This window comes from Rousettus aegyptiacus, unplaced genomic scaffold, assembly GCF_014176215.1.
Source record: "Rousettus aegyptiacus isolate mRouAeg1 unplaced genomic scaffold, mRouAeg1.p scaffold_m13_p_9, whole genome shotgun sequence".
NCBI classification, from domain to species: domain Eukaryota; kingdom Metazoa; phylum Chordata; class Mammalia; order Chiroptera; family Pteropodidae; genus Rousettus; species Rousettus aegyptiacus.
In genome coordinates this window covers 70,842,673-70,868,364 of record NW_023416312.1, presented here as the reverse complement: position 1 = coordinate 70,868,364, position 25,692 = coordinate 70,842,673, and the positions used below count along the sequence as shown (strand labels likewise).

General features: G+C 36.2%; 1 protein-coding gene and 1 pseudogene across 1 annotated transcript; one reads left to right on the top strand and one right to left on the bottom strand.

Moving 5' to 3' along the window:
* Positions 1-13,960: 13,960 nt before the first annotated feature.
* LOC118607970 lies at positions 13,961-14,079 on the top strand (annotated as a pseudogene).
* Positions 14,080-21,323: 7,244 nt separating this feature from the next.
* On the bottom strand, positions 21,324-24,312 carry AGTR2 (angiotensin II receptor type 2). Its single transcript, XM_016159011.2, has 3 exons — positions 24,202-24,312; positions 23,946-24,007; positions 21,324-22,671 (listed from the first exon to the last, which is right to left on the bottom strand). Exon 3 carries the CDS (start codon positions 22,634-22,636, stop codon positions 21,557-21,559), a length of 1,080 nt encoding a protein of 359 aa, XP_016014497.2. The 5' UTR covers positions 22,637-22,671; positions 23,946-24,007; positions 24,202-24,312; the 3' UTR covers positions 21,324-21,556.
* Positions 24,313-25,692: the final 1,380 nt, after the last annotated feature.

Below are 25,692 nucleotides of genomic sequence, written 5' to 3'. Positions count from 1 at the left end.
CTAATACTGACAGGGACTGAAACTGAGAGTAGCAAGTGTGATTAAATATTTACAAAAAAAATTAAAAAGACATTTAGGCTTTATATAAAGCAGGGATACAAGCGGCTTAGACACTACCTACTGGAAACCAAAAAAAAAATGCCTTCTTTGCAGCAAGCTAAAGAGGGAACTTTATATAATAAATAAATCTGGAAAAACAACAAAATGCACTACCATTAATGCCCAGGCATAAAAATAGTCCAATAACCACCATGAACAACCAAGGTCAAGGCAGCTCAGATAGAAGGAGAAAAATCTCCAGAAAATAAGCTTACAGACATAGAAATATGATGCTTAAATGACATAAAATTCAGGATGGTACTTCTGAAAAAATTCAATGAGATCCGAAATAACTCAAATCTACAATTTCAGGAATTGAAAAAACACAAATGAGCAGAGCAAGGAGATCAAAACCCTAAAAAGGATCCAAATAAAACATCTGGAGATGAAGAACACACTGCAAGAGTTGAAAAATGAAATAGCAAGCTTGGGAAATAGAGTCAATCAAATGGAGGAAAGGATCAGTGATATTGAAGACAGAAATCTAGAAATAAATCAGAAGGAAGAAGAGAGAAACTGAAGAATGAAAAATAATGAAAGAGAAATACAAAAACTAACTGATACCATCAGGAGAGAAAACATGAGAATAATGGGCAAGGGTGTTGTTGAACATTTCCAGTGAATTTTTTATTTCCTTTTTTGTATCACTCAGTTGCAGACTTTCTGTTTAGTTCTGTTTGTTTGTTTGTTTGTTTGTTTGTTTTGAGTTCTTCTTAATAATTTACATCTCTTTGTTTATAGACTTGTTTTTCTGATTTATTTAGTTGTTTACCTGTGTTCTCTTATAAATCATTAACCTTATTTAAGACAATTATTTTGAATTCTTTTGTAGGTAATTCATAGGTTCCCATTTCTGTAGGGATGGTTTCTAGTGATTTACTTTGTGCCATTGATTGGGCCATGTTTTCTTGTTTTGTCATGTGCCTTGTAAACTTTTACTGAGCTTTATGCATTTGAAAAAACAGCTACCTCTAAGTTTTTATGTACTGTCTTCGTACTGGAAAAAGCTTTCACCAATAAGCCTGAACAGAAATTCTGGGGGCCTCTGAAATCTTTTTTGGCAGGATATAACTTCTCTGGGATTATGCATGAGATTTTCAATTAGAGAATTTTAGTGGTTCCTTTTTCGGGAGCTCATGCTCTCCCTGACATCTGTCTTTGGTTCTGTAGCATCTCTGGTGCTACAGCAGCAAGCCAAAACCTTCTCCTTGGTTCACAGTGGCCCCCAGGCATAGGATTTATTCCAGCTCTCCATCAAATCTCCAAAAGTGGCAAGATAGATACTAGTCCCTCTGGCAGCTGTCCAAAAAGAGAGAACATCAGATACACACTAGATTCTTTCCCCTCTCCCTCGAGGGAGAAGCAGCAGTTGAGTACCTTATCTTGATAGCACCAAGCCACAACAGCCTCTGTCTGTGTCTCTACAGTACCTCTAGTGCTATACCAATTTGCCTCCACTCTTAATTACTTTCAGCAGCCCCCAGGCATCCAAACTATGCTGGTTATGTTAGTGCACCAAGTTGGAGGAGAAAGAAACCAGTCTCCGATAGTTCTCCAAAGTCAGAATATTGGGCATGTATTCTAACTATTTTCTTCCTCTGCTCCCTCCCCCTGAGGGAGAAACCAGGAACCAAGCTGACCTATGCAAGCTAAGGGGCGGGGCCATTGCAGTTACACAATTTTATTTGTCAATTACGCTTCAATAAAACTGAGAGAAAAAACACTAAAGCTATTAAGTATTCCAATTTATTTTTTCTATGTTCTGAATAAATTGTTTCCTTAGGATGTAAGTTCTTATTTTTTGTTGAGTTTAGTTCCTCTTTTTCATGTCATTTCTGTTCCTCAAATGTTTAGTCACTTCTTAATTGTCTGTTTATATTTGTAGGTGCAGCTATAAATAAAAGTAATTACTAAACTCATTTTCTCATGCTGAGAACCCTTGTCTTCTTGTTCTATTAATACAAATATCAGTTGTAGGAGTCAGAATACCAACAGCGGTGATGTGGAGAGGAAACCATTTATGCATCTGACAGGCTTTCCAAAGGAATGTAAAAAAAGTAGCTTGTTTTCTACATGGAGCTTTCTCATCTCCTTGGAACTTAAACATTGCCAAGAGTAATGCTCCTTCTCTGAAATCAACACTTACTCTGAACATTGTTCATATTCCAGTGCCCTTTTTAAAGAGCTATACTCATGGCATTAGCCTGTAGACAAATTCCTGAATCATTCCTTCTAAGAGCAAGGATGGGCATAGTTGTTCTACTCTAATAGTAATTAATTGACCAATTTTCCATGAACTATTTCTTCTAGCATATACTTCTTTAATCTTGAGGTTATTTAGAGCTATGGGGACATTCAACTTTTGTGCATCCCCTTGTCCATCTCTTTGGAATGGCTGGATATCAAGCAACAATATATTTTTATATAACTTATCTATTTCCATCCACTTTATACCTTTGTCTCTCTTGATGACACGCCTCTTGGATTTCCAGGTGCAAAAGATTTTTCTAGTCCACTTGAAATTTTGTGAGGATGTTGGAATAGAGAGTTTATAAATGGATATATCTGAGAAATAATCTGTAATTGGAAATCTTTTCCTCTCTCTCACCATTTTATCATCAGCATAATACTTTAAAAAACACTAACTTATGAACAATGTTGATTTTAATAGAAACATATTTGAGCATCTTTTACAAAGTACCTAAATTTATTTTAATTAAGAATGAGGTAAAAATAGTTTCTTTCAAATGGTTTGTATCATCAACAATTAATTAAAGAATATTTGTTAAATGCAGTAGCTACTCATGTTGGCTTAAAAAGCACAGAAACATATAGGCTGGGGTAAGGCAAAGACTGGAACATTTAAATTTAACAAAACGTTTAAATTTGTGCATTTAGAGCAATTTCTACTTTCTCATATTTCTTGTCTCAATGTAAAGTCATACATCTTTTGTGCTGGGTAATATGGCAAATTATGCCAAAAATAATAGCAATAATCCAATCCTTTTGGCTCATCGATTCCATTCTTAGAAATGCATTATAGAATTATCACTGGCTTTCCAGTCGAGTGTGTGGAGCAGGTAAATGCTGTGCTTGACTCCTCTCACAACCACATCAGAATTACAACTAAACTACAGAACAACCATTACTGAGAATTGCCTGAAATCTAGCTGAACAGAAATCCTTAACTAAGAGAGATGAAGCCACCTCAAGACTAATAGGAGGGGCAGAGATGCAGAATGAGCTGATCCCGCACCAACGAATTGTGGTTAAAACTCGAGAGGGATATCTCAGCTGCAAAAGTCCTCTCTGAGGAGTGAAGAGACCCAGCTCCACACCAGGGTCCCCAGCCTAGGTTTCCAGACAAGATAAAAGAAGTCCTCACAATTTCTGGCCATGAAAAATAGCAGAAATTGGGCTGAGTGAGACAAAGAACTGCAGGAGTCTCAAGTGTCTATCTTAAAAGGCCCATGCAAAAATGTACTCACCGATGGACTCACTCATTCTGAACTCCAGTACAAAGGCAGTATCTCAAAAGGGATCAGAGACATATAAGAGAAAGTGAATTGTATAGCTTCAGGGTGAAGTGCTGGCAGAATATATTGTTCCTTTATTCAGCCCTCTCCCCTCCCACCGTGCAGATGCAGGTGGCCATCATATGTGAGTCTTTATCAACACTCATCATCCCACCCTGGTGATTCCCTGGGACACCACCCCACTGAAATTATGGGCTCACTCAAGCCACTTCCAGTGGCTTTTCCATACAAATAGCCTATCTTGGCACATGTTGCAAACTTTTCTAAAACCTCCCATTGGTTCACAAACCCCAGACAAACAGCATCTGGCCTCAGCATGCCCCATACCTCTTGCTGAGTAGCCCCAAGCCTGGCACTAGAGGCAGATAATTTTGGTTTGTGGCTTTGTCTCCTGAGGCATATCCAAACTCAACTCAGGTGGCAGCCATCTTAAGAATATTTGGTGGCTCATGCCAGGTGACCCCAAAGTTAGCATGCCCCATAGCCACATCCAAAGGTGACACAACCAAAGGGCAGACAGGGCAGGTGCCAGAGCCCTGCTAAAGTGAAATCTGCTCTGAAGAGTTAGCTCCTGCACAACAGTTCCTCCAATGTAGTCACAGCCAGTCCTCGCAATCAAAGAACCTGAGAGTTAATCCCTCCCGCTGATGCGCGAAGTGCAACTAAGCCTCAACTACAACAGGAGCGAATATACACCAAAGAACACACCTAGAGCACCGGGCTCAGGTGATCATGGAGACCGTGCCACTCAGACCCACAGCACACCTACAACATAAGGCTACTCTACTAAGACTGGGAGACATAACAACCCTACCTAATACATAAAAACAAACACAGGAAGGCAGCCATGATAGGGAGACAAAGAAACATGTCTCAAATGAAAAAATAGAACAAACCTTCAGAAAAAGAACTCAGTGAAATGGAAACAAGCAATCTACCAGATACAGAATTTATAACTCTCGTTATAAGAATGCTCAATGAACTTAGAGGAAGAATAGATGAACTCAGTGAGAACTTTAACGAAGAGATAGAAAACATAAAAATGGAGATAGAATACAAAAAAATAAACAGAAGTGAAGAATACAATAATATAAATGAAGCATATCTTAAGAGGATTCAACACATTAGATAAAGCAGAGGATCGAATCAGCAATTTAGAAGATAAGATAGCAGAAAATACTCAATGGAAACAGCAAGAAAATAGAATCCGAAAATGTAAAGATAATGTAAAGGGTTTCTGGGACAAAATCAAGTGTACCAACATTCAAATCATAGGTGTACCAGAAGAAGAAGAGCGAGAGAGAGAACAAGGAATTAAAAATATATTCAAAGAAACAATGATGGAAAACTTCCCTAACATGGCAAAGAAAATAGATATACAAGTCCTGGAAGCATAGGGTCCCAAACAAGATGAACCCAAATAGGCTCGCACCAAGACAAATCATAATTAAAATGCCAAAGACTAAAAGCAAAGAGACACTGTTAAAAGTAGCAAGAGAAAAGCCATTAGTTACCTACAAGGGAGCTCCCATAAGACTGTCAATTGATTTCTCAACAGAAACTTTATAGACTAGAAGGAATTGGCAAGGAATATTCAGTGATGAAAATCAAGGACTTACAACCAAGATTACTCTACCTAACAAAACTATCATTTAAATCAAAAGATAGAAAGAAAGCTTTCCAGAAAAAAAAAAGCTAAAGGAGGTCATCACCACCAAACCAATATTACAGAAAATGTTAGGGGGACTCCTGCAAGGAGAATAAAAAAAAAGATTACTAATATGAATAATAAAATGGCAATAACTACATTTTTATCAATAGTTACTTTAAATGGGTTAAATACTCTAATCCAAAGACAGAGTAGGGCTAAATAGATTTTTTTAAAAAAAAAACCTTGCATATGCTGCCTACAAAAGACTAGGAATCTTAGACTGAGAGAGTCATTTCAGATCAAAACACACACAGAGATTGAAAGTAAAAAGATAGAAAAAAATATTTCATGAAAATGGAATTGAAAACAAAAAAGCTGGGGTAGTGATACTTATACCAAACAAAATAGACTTTTAAACAAAGGCTATAACAAGAGGAAAAGGACCCAGTGATACCAACTCTGGGTATTTATCCAAACAATCACAAAATACTACTTCAAAGAGACACATAAATTTATATGTTCATTGCAGCATTATTTACAATAGCCAAGATATTAAGGCAACTTGGATATCCATCAGTGAAAGAATGGATGAAGAAGTGGTACATACACATAATAGAATATTACTCAGCCATAAAAAATAAAAGAAACTGGACCACCGTCTTACATCGTATACAGGAATAGACTCAAAATGAAATAAAGACTTAAATGTAAGACCTGAAACCATAAAAATTCTAGAAGAAAACATAGACAGTAAACTCTCTGATATTACTAACATAATTTCTTTTCAGATATATCTCCTCATGCAAGGGAAACAAAAGAAAAAATAAACAAAAGGGACTACATCAAACTAAAAGGTTTTTGTATAGCAAAGGAAACCATCAAGAAAATGAAGATACACTACTGCCATGCTACCCTGAACAAGCCCAATCCCGTCTGATCTCAGAAACTAAACGGGGTCGGGCTTGGTTAGTACTTGGATGGGAGACCACCTAGGAATACTAGATTCTGTAGGTGTTTATAAAAAAAGAAAAAAAAAATGAAGATACAACCAATTGGTTGAGAGAAGATGTTCATTAATATATCTAAAATATATAAAGAACTCATACAGTTCAACAACAAAAAAACAAACAATCTAGTTTAAAAAATGGGCAGAAGACCTGAACAGATCCTTCTCTAAAGAGGAAATACAGGTGGCCAATAGACATATGAAAAGATGCTCAAGGTCACTAATCATCAGAGAAATGCAAATTAAAGCCACAATGAGATATCATCTCACACCTGTAAGGATGGTTATCAGCAATTAATCAAAGAACAAATGGTAACGAGGATATGGAGAAAAGAGAACAAAGTAGATAAAGCAGATGTATGACTTTGAGCATTTCTTTATATGCTTACTTTCCAACTATATACATTGTTGGTAGAATTGCAAATTGGTACAAGCACTATAGAAAACAGTCTGGAGGTTTTGAAAAAGTTAAAAATGGATCTATCTACCTTTTGCCCCCGCAATTGCACTTCTGGGTATTTATCCAAAGAAAACCAAAACAATAATTTATAAAGATCTATACATCCCAATGTTCATGGCAACACAATTTACAATAACCAAGATATGGAAGCAACCTAAAATGCCCATCAACAGACGATTGGATAAAGAAGTTATGGTTCATATATACAATGGAATATTACTCGGGGTCATTAAAAAAATCCTACCATTCGCAATGACATGGATGGACCTAGAGGTTATTATTCTGAGTGGAATAAGTCAGACATAGAAAGACAAATCCCATATGATTTCACTTACACATGGAATGTAAAGAACAAAATTGACAAACAAAACAGAAACTCATAGATACAGAGAACATTTTGATCATTACCAGATGGGAGGGAAGTTGGGGAGATGGGTGTAAAGGAGGAAGGGATTAAGAAGTACAAATGGGTAGTTAACAAAATAGTCATGGGGATATAAAGTATAGCACAAGGAATATAGTCAATAATATCATAACTATGTATTGTGTCAGATGAGTACTAGATTTATTGGGATGATCACTTCATGTTATATAAATGTATAATCACTATATTGTACACCTAAAACTAATGTATGCCAATTGTAATTGAAAAGTAAAAACATTTTTAAAAATTAAATGCATTATAAAAGAAATAAACACAGATATATGTAAAAATTTGCTGCAAGGTAGTGAAAAATTAGAAAGAATATTAATTTAATAATTAGATATTTATTTTTTCTTTGTCCTTAATAGACTTTCTTAATAAAAATTTTTATAATTCCTGGCAAAGTTGAACAGAATATACAAAGAATCACCATATATCCCCTGCACTCCCCACCCACATGCAAAGGCTCCCCCACAATCAGCATCTCAAGACCAGAGTGTCACATTTGCTGTAACTGATAAACCTATATTAACACAACATTATCCCTCAAAGTGCATAGTTTACCTTAGGGTTCACTCTCGATGTTGTATATTCTATAAGTTTTGGCAAATATATAATTACATATATCCACCATTATAATAGTTTTACTGCCCTAAAATTCCTCAACAAACCAGCTGGTGTCATAACTGAATTTTCAAAAGTCCATTACATCATTCTATGAAGGTATTTACTTCAGAATGGTGAGGACATGTTCCATGGTCATAGGTCCATGGCTGCACCTGTTCTGCTATGAAGTGAGTACCTGGAATAGAAAGAATGCTGTGTGGAATACCACAATGCTGTATAAGATATTCTGTAAATTCATGGATTACAGTTTTGGCAGAAGCATTGCATGAAGGGACGGCAACTCCATATTTACGATGTCTATTCCAGTGAGAACAAAACATTTCTTCCATCATGAAAGAAGGCCAATATAACCTATCTGCCACAAGTTAACTGGCTGATTACCACGAGGGAATGTTACCATATCAAGACTCAGCATTGGTATCTGCTACTGGCAGATTGGGCACTCAGCAGTGGATTTAGATAGGTTGTCCTTGGTGAGTGAAAGTTCGTGTTGCTGAGCCCATGAATAACCTCCATTTCAACTCCATCATGGCTACTTTGGTCATAACCCCATTGGACAATGACACTGGCAGAGGAAATAAACTGACTGGCATCCATAGAAATGGTCATCATCCTATCTATTAAAATTCTCCTCTGCTGAGGTCACCCTTTGGTGAACATTCATTGGGACACAATTTTTTTTCATATTTTTTGCTCATTCAAAGAGTTCTATCCATATACCTCTTCCCCGAATTTCCTTGTCGCCAATTTTCTAATCACATTCCTTCTAGACACCTGACCACTCAGTCAAACCATGGGCCATAAACGATGGATTAGTATATAATCACACATCTGGACACTTTTTCTTCTGAGCAAAGTGAATGACCAGGTATATTGCTTGAAGTTCTTAATAAGAAGATTTCCCTTCACCGGTATCTTTCAAGAATGTCCCAGAGAAGGTTTGCTGTGCTGAAACTGTTTGCTTTTTGGTGGTGCATGCATAACGTGCAGAACCATCTGTAAATCAGGCCCAAATTTTCTCTTCCTCTGTGAACTGATCATAGAGAACTCCTCATGAGGCCCCTTAGGTGTGGGCTGGGAGAGAGAATGTTGCGTGACAAGAATGGGGATGAATGGCATCTGGACCACTTATTTATGTAACTTCCTTGTGCCCTCGGGGCCTGCTTGTACCCAATTACATATGTAACAATTCCATTTGATGATGAAATACAGCTATGCACACCCAACTTAATGGCTTGTTGGGTCAGATAACTAACCCAGTTCGCGATGGGCAGCTCAGGTCAAATGGTAACTTTATGGTACATTGTTAAGCATTCAGTAGTAGGCCAAAAGCTATTTCTCAAAAGAAACATAGTTATACACAGAGGATGGCAGGGCTTTGTTACAAAATCCTAACAGCCTGTGCTATTCCATTGATTCTCCTGGACCATATGATCCAAGTGGCAGAGCAGCTTGCATGATAGCCTGGACCTGCTGCAGAAACCTCTCTTGTTCTGGGTCCCACTCAAAACAAGTAGCTAAATTTTTGGTTACTCAGTAAATGGGCCTGAATAACACACCCAAATGAGGAATGTGTTGCCTCTAAAATCCAATAAGGCCTTCTAGAAATTGTGTCTCTTTTTTGCTTGTAGATAAGGTAAGATGTAACAACTTATCCCTTCACCTTAAGGGATATCTCTATATACCTCCACCCCCACTGAACCCTTAGTGATTACAGCAAAATAGAAGGTCCCTGAACTTCTATTGGATTCATCACCCTTTGACATGTAAAATCTTACAAATAAGTCTAAAGTTGTTATTTCTTACTCACTAGGTCCAATCAACATAATATTATTAATATAATAAACCAATGTGATATCTTGTAGAAAGAAAAGTCAATCAGTATCCCTATGAACGAAGTGATAACATAAGGTAGAGAGTTGATAAAATCTGAGGTGTGGGAAGGTGTATTGCTGGTCTTATCATCTAAAGGGAAACTATTTCTGGTGCTCTTCACTAACATACCACGAAAAAAGCACTTGCCAGATTAATAGATATATACCAGAACTAGGAGATATGTTAATTTGCTCAAACCATGAAACCATATCTGGCACAACAACTGCAATTAGAGCCACTTTCCGGTTAAGCTTACAATAATCTATTGTCATTCTCCAAAATCCATCTGTCTCTTCACAGGCCAAATGGGTGAGTTGAATATGGATGTGTTGGGAATCATCAACCCTCCTTGTTTGAAGTCCTTGATTATGGCACTACTCTCTGCAATCTTTCCAGAAAATCAGTCTTACATTTGATTTACTATTTTCCTGGGTATAGGTGGTTCTAGTGGCTACCATTTGGCCTTTCTCACCATAATAGCCTTGACTCCACAAGTCAGGTGTCAGGAGCCACTAAGAGACACTGAAGAAGTCACATAGCTGATAGCCATGAAGCAGCAGCTGCTGCTGCTGAGACTGCTCAAACAAAGGTTCTAGGGAGCAGGGTGTGGAGTTAAAGGTTACTGACCCTGGAAGGGAGGTTTGCCTCCTAAAGAAGTCCTTTTAAGATAGTGGAATGTTTTAGAGCCCAGAAAAGGATGTTTGTACCCTGAGGGAAGGATATCGAGGAACTTATGTAAATGTCAGCATTCCTATGGTAATGTACATTGTGTTTTGCCATTGTACTCTGTGCTTTGCTATGGTACTCTGCTATTGTATCCAAAAACTTATATAAAGGCTGTGCTAAATAAACTCGAGGCTGCAGCATTGACTGTATGCCCTCCCGAAGCGCTTTCCTATCTTCTTTTTTTCTTAGGCTTCGCCCCACTCTTTCAGGTACTGATCGACTTTAGCCAGCTGGCTCCGGCAGTCAGGGAACCAATGTGGGGATTCTCTAGCTGCTGAGTATGTCTACTTAAATTATCCATTCTGGAGCTGGAGAAATAATCAACCATAAGCTGGATTTGGGAACATAAGCTAAAACTCCATTGATCAGCTGACCTCTGTAAGTCCTTACTCTGTCGGGTGTACCACAGAGATTTTGGGGGTCTAGTGGAATTAGTGTCACTTGAGAGTCAGTATCTAGTTAGTCCCAAAAGTTCTGCCTATTTCCTCTTCCCCAGTGTACAGTAACTCTGGTAATAGGCTATAGCTATTTTTAGGAAAGTCTTGGAGAAAGACTAACAGAATAAATTTTTATTAGTGTTCTTAGGCCCTTCCTCAAGGAACCTAGCCTCCTCTTCAGTCTGGGTCTGTAAACCTCTAAAGACTAGGATTTAATAGAAGACCATGACACTTCATTTTTATAATTCAGGTTAGACCTTTGTTCACCTGAACTAGAACTTTTCTGCTTATGTAGATTAAATAAGAATTTAGTAAGATTCCTATCAATTTCACTTCTAGGAACACCAGGATCAATTAGCCAATGTCATAGGTCTATACCAGTCTGACTATTCTGATCACTGCTTTGATTCTACTGTATATCACAATAACCATGCCGTTTTTGCCTTTGATGGTTGAGCGCTGCCACTTGGCCCCTGCCACTTCAGAATACAGTTATTCACATTGTATTTAAGTTTCCCAGTTAATAAGTACAGTTTCTACTGTAAGCTCTGGCCTATGGAACAGAGGAATCACAGAGCTATTCAAGGACGTCACAACTTAGACAAATTTACTTCTCACTATATTAGTAAAAGGTATGTTTCTGGACCATCCGATGGTGGGTGAGTAGGTCTAAAATGACAATCCACTATAAAATTCCAATTTCTCTAAAATGTTGAAATCGTTACTGGACCAAAAGGGTCTGTCTGCTTGTGCATGAGTCAAAGGAAAGATAAGTGTAGGTTTCCAGCAAAGAAAGTAAAGATTTATTTTAGGGAGTTGCAAGTCCCAGAGACACAGGTGAAGTAATGCTCTCAACAACCTGACCTGCTTGGGAGTACAGATTATGTAGGGAAAAATCAGTCATGAAAACTAAGTTGAGGGTGTGGGACGATTGGACAAGGCTGAGGTAATTGATCATTGTTTTTGATTCTGGAATTGGCCATGGTGCCATCTTGTCTGGTCCCATGGCCAGTGGGGTTGTTGTTTTGCCTTGATTAGCTTGGAGCTGAAACACATCTAAGGCTAATATGTTATCTTTAGTGTAACTGAAACGTATGGTCCCCATGACTATAGACCTTGAGGCATAATAAATCTTATGTCCTAAGGCTTAATGATTAAAAGAGCAGGCATACAAGGAGAAAAGGTAGAAAAAGCAACTAAGATACAATACTATTATCTGGGCAAAACCAATCTGAATCAGAAAAAAAGCATTATATTAAAGAAATGAAATTAAGTTTGTGTGTGACTATGGTGAGGTTACAAAATCTCTTCTTCTACATTAAACCAAAGCAGGTTCTGTATTTCTAACTTGCTCAGTTTAGTCTACCCTTTGGCCCATGTTTCAGTCAACCAACCAAACTGTTAGATCCCTTTCCAGTGCCCAGGGTTTAAACATTAAATGGAGGATCTCTAATTAGTGAGCACATATCAAGAAATTTGACCTGATCCAACTTTATGTTCCTTTAACTACTATACCACACACTTAATACCAACTCTCACATATTTTCCCTGGATTTCTACCTACATAAGTTAAAAAACTCAAGTAGTTCTTTTAGAGTGTAGCTCAACTCTTCATAGGTCACACTTTGTGCTTCACCTTTAGCGGTCCACTAGAACTTGAATCTAGTTTTAGGTCTAGAAGCAAAAAAGGAGTGACAGGGGTGAGTCCTGAGGAGATTCAGAATTCTTTTACATGGTAACAGCCTCAGGAGAGGCCATTACAGTTTCCTCAGGCAATGCAAGATAAATCCCTTCAAATGGGGGTGGAGAGGGTGTTATCACTAGGGGTAGCAAAGAATAAGCATCAGAATTTAGGGGCTCAGTGTTCTCAGCTTCATCATGGTCTTCCCTCACATTCCCATTCTAATTTACAGAACCTCATTCTTTCTCAATCAATGCTTTCCTTTAACCGTGTAACACTGGAAGTTCAATTTGCATTGTAATTCAGCCAGTTGTAGAAAAAGATTCGGCATTTAATTTTCAGCCAATCTCAGCCCTGAGGCTACAGGAGATAAAGATTTGCTTCAGGACACACATACAAGCTTTAAAGTCATTTACTCAGCACTTGAACTGGGAATTCAAATCTCTGAACTCATCCCACCTTTTCTTTCCCCACTTTTTCCTGCAACATTAGGAGCAACTAGCCAATCTCATTATAGTTGTTATTTTGCCAAAAGTGTTCAAAAGTATTATGTACGGTGATGCTTAAGGATGTGGATACATTCTAAAAGATGTGTCATTATATGATTTTTTCATTGTGCAAACATTATAGAGTACACTTACACAAACCTAGGTGGTATAGCTTACTACTCACCTAGGCTGTTGTTAAGGGTGGAAAATTTGCCAGTAAACCAGCATTAAGGATTTACTCTACTTCTGTAATCTGCTCAAAGATATGCTTAACCAGGGTGTGGTAACCTACTCAAAGATATGCTAATGGCCAACTTCTGATTCTGTAATCTGTTTACTTGTTTGATGTTAACCAGGGTGTGGTTCTAGGCTTTATAAACTGCCTCTTTTGGGAGCTCGGGACTGATCTCTAACCCTGCATGGTAGAGAGTCAGTTGCCGGCTGGCTAATAAAGGCTCACGATTCATCTCAATCGGCTCCGTGGGTCTTAGATTTGATCGAACCACAACAGGTATATGGTATAGCTTATTGCTCCTAAGCTATGAACCTGAACAACATGTTACTAGACTAGAATTTAAGCAAGTGTAGCACAATGATAACTATGTATCTAAACAAATCAAAATGTAGGAAAGGTACAGTAAAAATGCAGTATAAAAGATAAAACATGGTACACCAGTATAGGGCAGTTACCATAATGGAATTTGCAGAACTGGTAGTTGTTCTGGGTGAGTCAGTGAGTCAGTAGTGAGTGAATATGAAAGCCCAGGACATGACTGCACACTACTGTAAACTTGATAAAAGCTGTACACTTAGGTTACACTAAATTCATAAAAAATATTTTTCTTTCTTCAATAATAAATTAACCTTACTTTACTGTAACTTTTTTTTATTTTATGAGCTCATAAAACTCAACCTCAAAAAAATAAGCAATCCAATTTAAAAATGGGCAGAGGTACGGCCATGCTACCCTGAACGAGCCCGATCCCGTCTGATCTCGGAAGCTATGTAGGGTCGGGCCTGGTTAGTTCTTGGATGGAAGACCACCTAGGAAGGCCAGGCACTGTAGGTGTAAACAATTTTTTAAAATAAGAGATTGTAAGCTGACAAGGTCCTTGCAATCTGTGAGGTCAACCAAGGGTTGCCTCGCCTTAAAAAAAATGCGCAGAGGACCTCAATAGACATGTTTCCAAAGAAAATATACAGATGGCCAACAGGTATATGAAAAGATGCACAGCATCACCAATCATCAGAGAAATGCAAGTTAAAACCACAATGAGATCACCTCACACCTGTCAGAATGGCTATTATCAAAAAGTCAACAAACAAGTGTTGGTGAAGATGTAGAGAAAAGGAACCCTTTTCCTCTGCACTGTTGGTGGAATTGCAAATTGGTACAGCCACTATGGAAAATAATTTGAAGGTTTCTCAAAATATTAAAAATAGATATACCATGCCACCCAGCAATTCCACTTCTGGGCATTTATCCAAAGAAAATGAAAACAATTTGAAAAGATATATGCACCCCTATGTTCATTATTTACAATAGCTAAGATGTGGAAGCAAAATAGGTGTTCATTGATAAATGAATGGATAAAGGAGAGGTGGTATATGTATGTATATGTTGGAATATTACTCAGCAATAAAAAAAGAAAGAAATTTTGGCATTCATGACAACATAAATGAGCCTAGAGGGTATTACCCTGTCGGGAGCCATTAAGAGACACTGAAGAAGTCACGTAGCTGATAGCCATGAAGCAGCTGCTGCTGCTGCTGAGACTGCTTAAAAAAAGGTTCTAGGAAGCAGGGTGTGGAGTTAAATATTACCGACCTTGGAGGGGAGGTTTGCCTCCTAAAGAAATCCTTTTAAGATAGTGGAATGCTTTACAGCCCAGAAAAGAATAGGAACTTATGTGAATGTCAGCATTCCTATGGTAATGTACATTGTGCTTTGCCATTGTACTCTGTACCTTACTATTGTTCCCTGTGCTTTACTATATTGTACCCTGTGCTTTGCTATTGTATCCAAAAACTTATATAAAGGCTGTGATAAATAAACTCAGGGCTGCAGCAGTGACTGTATGCCCTCCCGAAGCGCTTTCCTATCTTCTTTTTTCTTAGGCTTCACCCCTCTCTTTCAGGTACTGATGGACTTTAGCCGGCTGGCTCCGGCATTACGCCAAGTGAAACAAGTGAGATAGAGATAAATTTTTAATTTTTTAACTTTTCTTTTGTAATAACACTTAGTTTAAAATACTAACACTTTTTATAGTAGTATAAAAATATTTCATTATATCTTTATACTATATTAATAGCTGTGAGTAATATGTTGCACTACAATGTTATGACTGTTACATCACTAGGCGAAAGAAATTTTTTAGATCCATTATATCTTAAAGACTACTGTTGTATATGTAATCCATCATTGACTGAAACATCATTATGCAGTGCATAACTGTACACAATTACCCTGTTCGTTACTTCTTATAAGTGGTTGACTATAAATACCCAATGGTGATATCTGGTTTATATATATTGCTAGATCATATCACAAACATCAGTGTTCTGTTAACTACTAGTGGAGTCATTAGCATCTTTAAAACTAGTCTGATTAAAGAGTCAATTCCAGAAACCCCAGAAGTGATGCCGAAAACTCATACTTAAAATTAGGTTCCTCTAGAACTATTCTTGATAGCTAAATCTATATTACTCTGTTGGGAACGCCATAACAAAATACAATAGACAAAGTGATTTAAACAACAAAAATTAATTTTCTCATGGTTCTGGAGGCTGAAAGTCCAAGATCAGGGTACCAGTGTAGTCAAGTTCTCATGAGAGTTCTCTTTCTGGCTTACAGATGGCAGCCTTTTCACTATGTGCTCACATGGCCTTTCCTTAGTGCATGCATGTGGTGAAAGAGAGAGAGAGCAATAACATGAGAGAGAGAAAGAGAGTGTTCTTCTTATAAGGCCACCAGTCCTATTGGATTAAGACTCCATCCTTATGACTTCATTTAACCTTAATTACTTCCTAAAAGTTCTTCTCTAAATACAATCACATTTGGGTTTGGGACTTTAACATATGAATATGGAGGAGACACTATTCATTCCATAATAATAGTCAAACAGTTATCCACAAATATCTCGAGTTGTTAAGATATCAAAAAACACTGGAGTAGATTTTTTGTTTGTTATAGGGATTATCTTTTTACTGATAACAAAAGTAGAGTAAGTGGAGTTCCATTATTCAGAGAGAAGAATATAACTGGAAATTTTGAGACTTGGCAATGGTCTGGTTCCAACTTTCCAGAGAAATGGAGCTGTGCCAACTATATCCTATACATATTGGTATATTGAGTTCCAGTTTGCAGGGGGAGAGGTAATTGGTAAAGGTGTCTTTTGTGGGGAAGGGAATCATGAATTAGATCTTTTTCTAAGAAGTTCAAAGTGATTATAGTACGTCTTATGCACTGAGGTGTGGCTTACAAATGCCATCAATCAAGAAGCAACATCAGCCTCACTACCCACCCATTTCCCTGACAACAGATACTCATTTTTATTGAGAAGGAATTTGAACTGTGACTTCAGCTTATAGAATAGCTTCATTTAGGAAAAAGAGAACTGGTTCCTGGAATGGCACGCTCCTCATGCTGACTTTCTGCTAATCCTTCTTGGCTCCATGGAGATGCCAAACAAATAAAAATCTGCTTGAAACCTGGTCTACCGTGGCATGCGTTGGATATTGATGAGTGTAACACTGGGGTAAGAGGCTTCCTTTTTCTCGTACACCTTATCGGGTGCCTTGTGTACTTAGAAACTCCTTAAAGTGGCCAGGAGTCTGAACCATCTGTTCACATGTGGACAAACTGATAAATAATGTAGCAACAACAGCTGGAGAAAATGGGTCAGTGGTCTTAACAACAGATTTTCCAATATTTTCTACCACTGGGCAATGGTAACCAGACATAATCTCCTGGATTGCTAAAAGTCATGAGTATTTGGGACTTATCATAGGAAAGAATAACCCAACAAGAAAAGAAAAAAAATTTTTTTAGTAAATCAGGTGGGAGTTTAAGAATAAAATATTAAAATATTTTTTAAAAAGGTTTGTGACAACATGGATGGACCTGGAGGGTATGATGTTAAGTAAAATAAGTCTGACAGAGAAAGATAAATACTGTATGACTTTATTTATATGTGAAATCTAAAAACAAAACCAACAAACAAAACAAAACTCTTAGATACAGAGAACAGAATGGTGGTGGCCTGGGGGGAGAGTAGTTTGGGGAGGGGTGAGCAAAATGGGTTAAGGCGGTCTAGAGGTACAAACTGCCAGTTAAAAAACAAATAAGTCATGAGGATATAATGTACAGCATAGTGATTATAGTCAATAATATTCTATTGCATATTTGAAAGTTGTCAAGAGAATAAATCTTAGAAGTTCTCATTACAAGAAAAAAAATCTTTTGTAACTTTGTATGGTAGTGGATGGTAAATAGACTTATTGTAGTGATCATTTCACCATGTATACAAATATAAAATCATTATGTTGTATACCTGAAACTAATGTAATGTTATATGTCAATTATACCTCAATAAAAAAATTTTAAATATTTAACCCCCCAAAATAAAAGGAAATGTACCATGGGGTAATGAAGGATATACCTTATAGATAAAAAGAGACATAAATATGGACATGGATAAAGAGGTTAAAAAATAAAGAACATATATATAATCTGTCTATATTTACATATTTATAATAATTTTAATTTATGTTAATGATTATCTCTGCAGCTAGTTTTTATCTATATAGTTAAATTTTTCAGCAATGATAAAGTATTGTTGATTCTTAATAAGAAATATACACCAATTATTTTTAATTTAATTTTTCAACTATTTCTAATTTTAAAAAGAATCCTATCATCCCAGAAGAAAGAATTTTACGAGAAAGAATTTTCCTTCTGAAAAACCTTGGTAGATATGTTTGTGCAAGTGAATACACCAATGTCTAAAAGGCTAGCCAATTCAGCCATAGGCCACTGGTCTTTTGCAGCAGAAGTGATTACTTTTAGCATTTGAATTTCTGTTATTATATGTGAATCATTACTGCTGATATAGTTTATCTAGAAATTAACGAAATAATTAAAGCTATGTATTCCTTATAACCTCAACCTTTTCTTGCTTCAATCAGCTCAAGAAAGCATATGCCTAGAGCCAGATTAATTCAGTTTATCAAGTTTGGATTTTCTTTCTGTCGATCAATAAGTCCACCAGTTTCCCGGTCTCAGATCTTTGCAGGAAAAAAAATAGAAATCGAAGAAAAGTCAAAATAGAATGTGCTTTCCTTCAGCTTGTCCCCTTATTTTGATACAGACCTCAAAAGATCAGGAAAAAAGGGGGTTTCCCAAAAACATATATTCAGTAGATCTAATTTGAGGATATAAAATGTAGAAATAATTAATACTTGCCTTTCCATAATAAAAATAAATATTCCTTCTGCAAAATGAGAGAGACAGATGTCTCTGGTAATCTTATTTAATCTAATTTCACAGAGCTAAAGTTCATGGCAACATTTTTGTTCCTCGAAAGAAATGTTTAAAGTTTCTGACTTATTTTGTGTATGAGGTACAGAGGGTAGCAGGGGGTAGCGGTTATTTCATGTATTTCTGTACAACACAGAGCACATGAAAAGGGCAGTGGGGAACCAGGAAGAAAGCCTTATCCATCTGCTTCTGCTCTATTTCTCCATAACTGCAAATATACTACCTGCCTAGAGCTCATGTATTGCTATGGTCAGGAATGTGCAGGCAGTGAGGTTAGGGGAAAGGTTGGAGGACTGAGCAAGACTATATCTGAAATATCTGCTTGGCAGCCTAGGGTTCATGTTTCAACTCTTAAATACCCAGGTCATCTGTCAGTGCCAAATTTAAAGATTAATAGGAACTCATTGTGGCTCAGTTTCCTTATTTGCAAAATGTGAATAACTGAGTCATTATGGGAATAAAATGGCGTCATGCATATAAAATACTTACAATAGTAATGCTCACTTAATAGTAACTATTACTTGTTAGTATTATGTGGTTCTTGGGCATTGTGTGAGGTAAATAAAAGTGGGGTCATGGAAAAGAAAGGAAATTAGGTAATACTTGAAAAAATGGGCAAATAAGAATATAGCTTCATTTGTTATCTGAGAAGCTTACCTAAAATTTGCATTTTCACAGAGGAAAGAGGACATTTATACCTTTGCACATTCCTACAGTTAGAGATCACATGTTCAGGCCCCATTTCTTCTCAACTGACTTTTCTTCTTAGTTCCAGGAAAGACCACTGGAGATCAAGCCTCAGAGAGTAAGTACTTAAGGCTCAATATTGGGCTCATATGGAAAAGAGGCCAGGATTAAAATCCCAAGAGCTAGAGAAAAGATTCTCCTCATTAAGGAAACTCCCAATGAAGGGAGGAGATATACTATAATTAGTATAAATATCATTATTGTGGTAGAGAAATTGACATGAATTGAATGTTGAAAGCTGAGTAAGTGGTCATCAGTTGAGGAGAGACCCTAGGGTGGAGATGATTGGAGGGGCGTTCAGGAAGACAAAGTTGTGTAAACAAAAGCAGAGAGGCATGAAAGAGCATCAGATCTTTAAAAAGCAGTAAGTTCTGTTGTGAAGCTTGAACAAAGAGTGCGAGAGAGATGTCAGAGAGAGAAAAAAAAAAGCCGGAGAGGCTGGGAAGGATCAGGTCTCCTAGGGTCTTAAAGAGCATGACAAGAAATCTGGACTTTGTTTTTATAATGAATGAGAAATTATGGGTGGAATTAGAAGAGTAAGGCAAGAAGCCAGATAAGGAATGATGGGGGCTGAAACTAAGAATTATCAGTGAAAACTATAAGAAGGATGTAGATACAAGAGAAGGTAAGAATCTATATTTGAAGGTACTTAAAATAAAAATAAGCACACGTAATTGTCCAAATAAAGATTTTATTTATATGAGATGTTTTACAAAATTATTTAAAATATAACGTCAAAGTTACATTTAACTATTTTATTGATAATGTTACATAAAATTAAGACCTTCCCAGTGGAGCAAGAGGATTCTTCCATCTATAACCCTGGAACCTGGCAAAGACACTAAGCCTTAGAATTTATTTCTACCTCAGAGGTCAGCATTAGCCTAGAAAGATCTTAGATACCCTGATGTAAGGCTGGTACAGAATGAAATCTCTAACTTCTAAAATTAGGATTTATATTCTAAGTAAACTCTAGGTAACTCAGTCAGTTTCAGGTACTTCTCTAATTTACAAGTATTAATTATTTTGAGAAGGATATCTATTGACCAGCAATTGATTTAAAAGAGTTCCACAGAATCCTATAAATCCTGGAATAAACAGTATTTATAGGTATAGGTTAAGACTACCCCATGGTCTGTATTTTTAAAGCCACATTGTATTGCCCTGACAGGTAGGGTTTTGCATAACGCCAAAGATGTCATTTGCTGGGTCCTTTGGTCTTCCTTGGGTCTCAAAATTCTATTCTGACATAACTTTTTCCTATGCCAGTTAAGAATTTACTACAAATTAAAGAGTTAAAGAAGCCACCCAAATATTTTGGGAAGCAACCTAGAACCAAAACATCAATAATAAAAGTCAAGTCAACTTTCTATATATCAAAGCACCACATCTAAAAGATCAAGAATGTAAAAAGTGACCTTTTACATTTTAAAACTCTACAGTGTTTAGTTATTGTTTATAAAAAATTATCAGAGAACAGAAATCTACAAACAATAATTAAAATAGATGATAGTTTTTAAAAGTGTTTATTCAGAGTTTAGTGAAAACTCAAGTACTTCTTAGTTACAAATCTAAGTTACTGTACATTTAATTTTCCATAACTATAAAACTAAGCTAAAATGTAGGAGTATATGTGATTTAATCCATGCTCCTAGCCTTACTCAATATTTGAAATATAAACCTGAGCTCAAGTGAAATGTAAAAGGATTATTATCTATAATTTTTTAAAGTGGAAAGCATATGCCTTGAGCCTGAATAATCCAGTACCAGCCTATTGTAATATACTTCACTTAAGAGTGATGGTGTCTCTTAGCATAATGTCTTGTAAATAATGCAATGAATTAAAAGACTGGCCTTGGTTGAAGAGGAAAGCCTGATGAAAATGGATATAAAAACCAACAACGGCAACAAAAAAAAAAAAAACTCTAGAATTTGTCAAGAAGAAATCTGAAACCCCAAATAACCATTCACAATTTATTATTGATTTTAAATTGAGATAAATCCTCAGTTGCTTCTAGGTTATGGAGGTCTACCCAATAACAGTCTTGTACCAATAGACCAGGAAGAAAAAGAGAGTAGGACGATTTCTGATAGTCACTGGAGTATAAAACTTGCAGCTACATTTGTTTTCCTGTTCTAGAAGAGTGAGAAAAGATTACATTAAGGGAAAAAATCTGATCTTACTAAAGCCATTAAAAGATAATTCAAGGGGACTTTAAACCAAGTAGCCATGTTAATAATGTGTATTCCACTCTTATGTTTAAGACACAAAAGTCTCCATTTCTCTAAGGGAACTGCTTTTTCGGCATGACACACTCTCTCTCTTGCCTTGGAGCCAAGTAATTGGAACCCTAAACACACCGCGGAGCTTCTGTTGGAACCGGTTTCCAACAAAACAATACAAAAAGGGATTAATGCAGCTGTTGGTGAATCCCAGGAGGATGGCAAAAGGAAGTGTCAGGTCAATGACTGCTATAACTTCACAGCTATTAATGACACCCATCCAGGCCAGAGCATCCAGGAAAGTCAGAACATGGAAGGGAAGCCAACAAATGATGAACGCCAAAACAACAGCAGCTGCCATCTTCAGGACTTGGTCACGAGTCTTCCCATAGCTATTGGCCTTTAGTAAGTGTTTTCTGATTCCGAAATAGCATGTTGCTATGAATATTAAAGGAATAATAAAACCAAGTATATTTCTCATTAAGGCAATCCCAGCTGACCATTGAGCATATTTCTCAGGCGGGAAAGCCATAATGCAAGCATTCACTCCTAAGTAGTCAACGGTTCTGACATCTCGAAAATAAAGTGTTGGCAATGAAGACAGACAAGCCATACACCAAATAAGGGGAACTATATAAGATGCCTGCCAGGGATTTCTTCTTTGAGACAAAAAGGGATAGATGACAGATTGGTACCTATCAACGCTCATGCAGGTGATAAAAAAAATGCTTGCAAACATGTTCAGGGTCAGGAAAGAACCAAAAACTTTGCACAGTACAGATCCAAAGAGCCATTCATATCTGTAAGAATAATAGGTTGCCCAGAGAGGAAGAGAAACCAAAAGCAGTAAGTCAGCCACAGCCAGGTTGAAAATGTAAATGCTGGAAACCTTTTTAGGGCCCTTTTGACAACAAAACAGTGTGACCACAATAGTATTGACGAGAAATCCAATCACAAAAATAATGTAGTAGAGAATAGGAATTGCATCTAAATGCTTATCTGATGGCTTATGTGCACAGTTAAAAGTAGACTCATTGCCAGAGATATTCACAAGTCCAAAATGAAGACTGCTGGTGACGTTTTTGCTGATGGCGGCAAAGGCGAAGTTACCTGTCATATTGAAATGTCAGCAGCAACTAATTTTTACTCCTTCTGTGGGCAAAAAAAAAATGGAATTCTCAGAACACATACAGAGTTTAGGACAACATTAGGTCATTAGCATTTTTTTAATTTCTTGAAAGCGAAAAAGGTAGGTGATTATAGAAAACATTAGGAAACAGAACCACGCCTAATGAAATAAGAATGGATTTTATTTTTTGAAGAAGGAAGTTTTCTCACTAGTATAAAAAAGTTAAGACATTTCAGCATCAGGAACTAAAAATTCTGAACAAAAAAAACACATTTTGCCCATCCTTTCCATCATATTTTTAAAAAGTTTAAATAAAGTTAATTCTTCAAAAGGTTAGCCAGAATAGGAAATTTGTGAAACAAATAAGAATGAACTAAGTAAAAGTTAATATTTCAAAAACATTTGAGCACATATCTCAGTCTGTATAATTCCTAGAAACCATGCTGCTGCCTGCTATTGCATAGAAAAATTCCTTATTCAAGAAGCTAATTATATACAAATTCATTACAGCTATGAAAAATATAAGTAATATAAGTCATGGAAAAAAATAAGTAAGTGAACAAAAAACTAAAAGAGAATATGCAAAAGAAACATTGGGATGGGGGTATATGATTGGATTTTACTAATTAAAAAATATTCATTTAGTTCTACTTTTCCATTGGTTTCACAATAATAATATAAATAAGAGGCAGTTACAAAATTTGTGCTTATTTCTAAAAGTCCCATATTCACATTTTAATAGAAACTACTAGTTTTAGATATAGATATTTAAGTTTAATATATTTTTTAAAAATTCATTTTCCTTTTCAAGTAGGAAAAGAAAAAGAAAAACTAGCCAATCTGATTGAGTGTCAAATAGAAATAGTTTTGATTGCTCAATAAAATAAGAATTAAACATCAAAAATTAATTATGATATAATATTATCATTTTTCCTTTGCCACTTTTTCAGTTTAGCACAGCTAAGTAGTAACATTGCTACACCGCTCTCAAATGTTATAATCAATGTTTCATTTTTTGTGATACCAGTTTTTGTTTTTTGTTTTGTTTTGTTTTCTTAGTAGCAACATTGTTTTAAAACAAAAGAAAAGTAGGTGAAGGTAAACACAATAAGACTAAGACTAGTACTTTACAGTGTTTGAAAACACACATAAATAAACTATTCAATGAAAATATAATTGCCAAAGAATCTCCTAATAAACAGCAAAGTATCATTTTTATCTAAAGCTCATTCTTTCATAATCTTGACCTAATGAATTAACATAAAATAATCTAAAATAAACCCACTTGAAGACTTACTAGTTGTTGGAGTTTAAAAGTTAGTTGTCATAAATCAGCTTGTCTAGTTCTTAAGTACATTTCTGTAAGAGAAACAACAGTTAAATAATTTAGTTTGCAAATGCAGTGTTAAAATACAGGGAAAATAATTTAGTTTGCAAATACAGTGTTAAAATACAGGGAAAAGGTAAAGTTTATCCATAATCCATAGCAAATATTTTCATTTAATATATGTTCTACTTTCCCAATAGAATATATATACATTGTGCAGACCTACCTTAAAAATTCAGGCTGAAGAATGCTTTTAATTCTGTGCTTATTCGTTTCCTGAGACTCAAGACGTAATAGCACCAGATCTCTGGTTTCCTTCTTATATGTTCGGTCTGTCCACTGGGAGCCTTCAACGTACATAATTCTAGGGCTGACTTATGAACAGTTGCCAGCTTTCCACAGGGCTTTTTGAGGGGGTGGGAGGGCTGAAAAACATTAATCTGAAATTCTCACTGTCTCCAATCATAACAGCTCATTCAAATAAATCTCATACAAAAAAAAAATGAAGTTTCCACAAATGTGTTAGAGAATTTCAAAGTTAGTGGCTTACTTTAAAAGAATGTAATTATTTGCAGAATTTTCTCTTTCTTTTTCCCTGATATTGGCATTCCAAAACATATTAAGAAGTAGAGACTAGGAAATTAATTCTAGAAGCAAAGTCTTTGTCCACCAACATCTTTTGCAGCCTTCATTATTTTTTTTAAAAAAGTTACCCCTGCTTATTAGAGAACAGTAGCAACTTGACTTGAAGTCTACAGTTTCTAAAAGTTCTCTTTTGCTTTAAACAATTTCTGTTGGCTTGTTACTGGAAGGGTGATGATAGGAAGGATATAATTTTCAGGTCTTGGAAAAGAGGTATTAACATTTAGTGCTCCCTTTCATATACTGTTGTTATATTTGTGGTTTAAATACGAAGCACACAAGATGAAGAAGGAGTAGGCAGCTACTATGGCCCAGATCGCATTGCTTTTTTTTCTTGTAGGGGCAGGAATGATCAACTTTACAGAATCAGTCCAATAGAAGCAAGAGTGGCAAAAGGGAGGGAAAAAAGGTAATGGTAGTGATAATACCAGTTGGTAATAAACATTATGTACCAAACACTGTGCTAAGTGCTTTATACTCAATAATTTAATGGAGAGGCAATATAGTATACCGATATGCGCATGGCCTCTGGAATCCAACTACCTGGCTTCACAACTTCAGCTATACCACTTAACTAATACTATGACCTTAGCCAAGTTTCTTTTTTCTTTGAGTCTGTTTTATCATCTGAGAATTGGGAATGATGTTATGAAAGTTAAATGAGTTAATATATTTAAAGTACTTAAAACTGTGCCTAGCATATGGTAGGTGCTATTATAAGCTATTAATATTTACCCCATTTTACAGATCAGGAAGCTAGGGCTCAGAATTGAACTTTTCTGTGCTCACATAGCTATCAAATGAGGACATTTGAATTTAAACTGAGACAATCTAACATTGGAGGTCATGCTCTTAACTTCTATACTATAGGAAGGAGCACTAGCTTGGTCCTTTAAACTCACATTTTGTCCTGGAGAAAAAGAAAGCCTGCAACATTTACAGAAAGTCACTGTTGACCATTCATAAGCTGTTAGAAAAGCACTAACATAGAGGAAAATAATTTGAAGGATTGTTACATGGGAGAGAATACTTTTCTTAATATTAGTCCCAAAATGGAGACCATCTGAGGCGAAAT

Bases quoted from the DNA above. Each gene is read 5' to 3' on its own strand.
- AGTR2 (XM_016159011.2), bottom strand. From the start codon at position 22,636: ATGACAGGTAACTTCGCCTTTGCCGCCATCAGCAAAAACGTCACCAGC.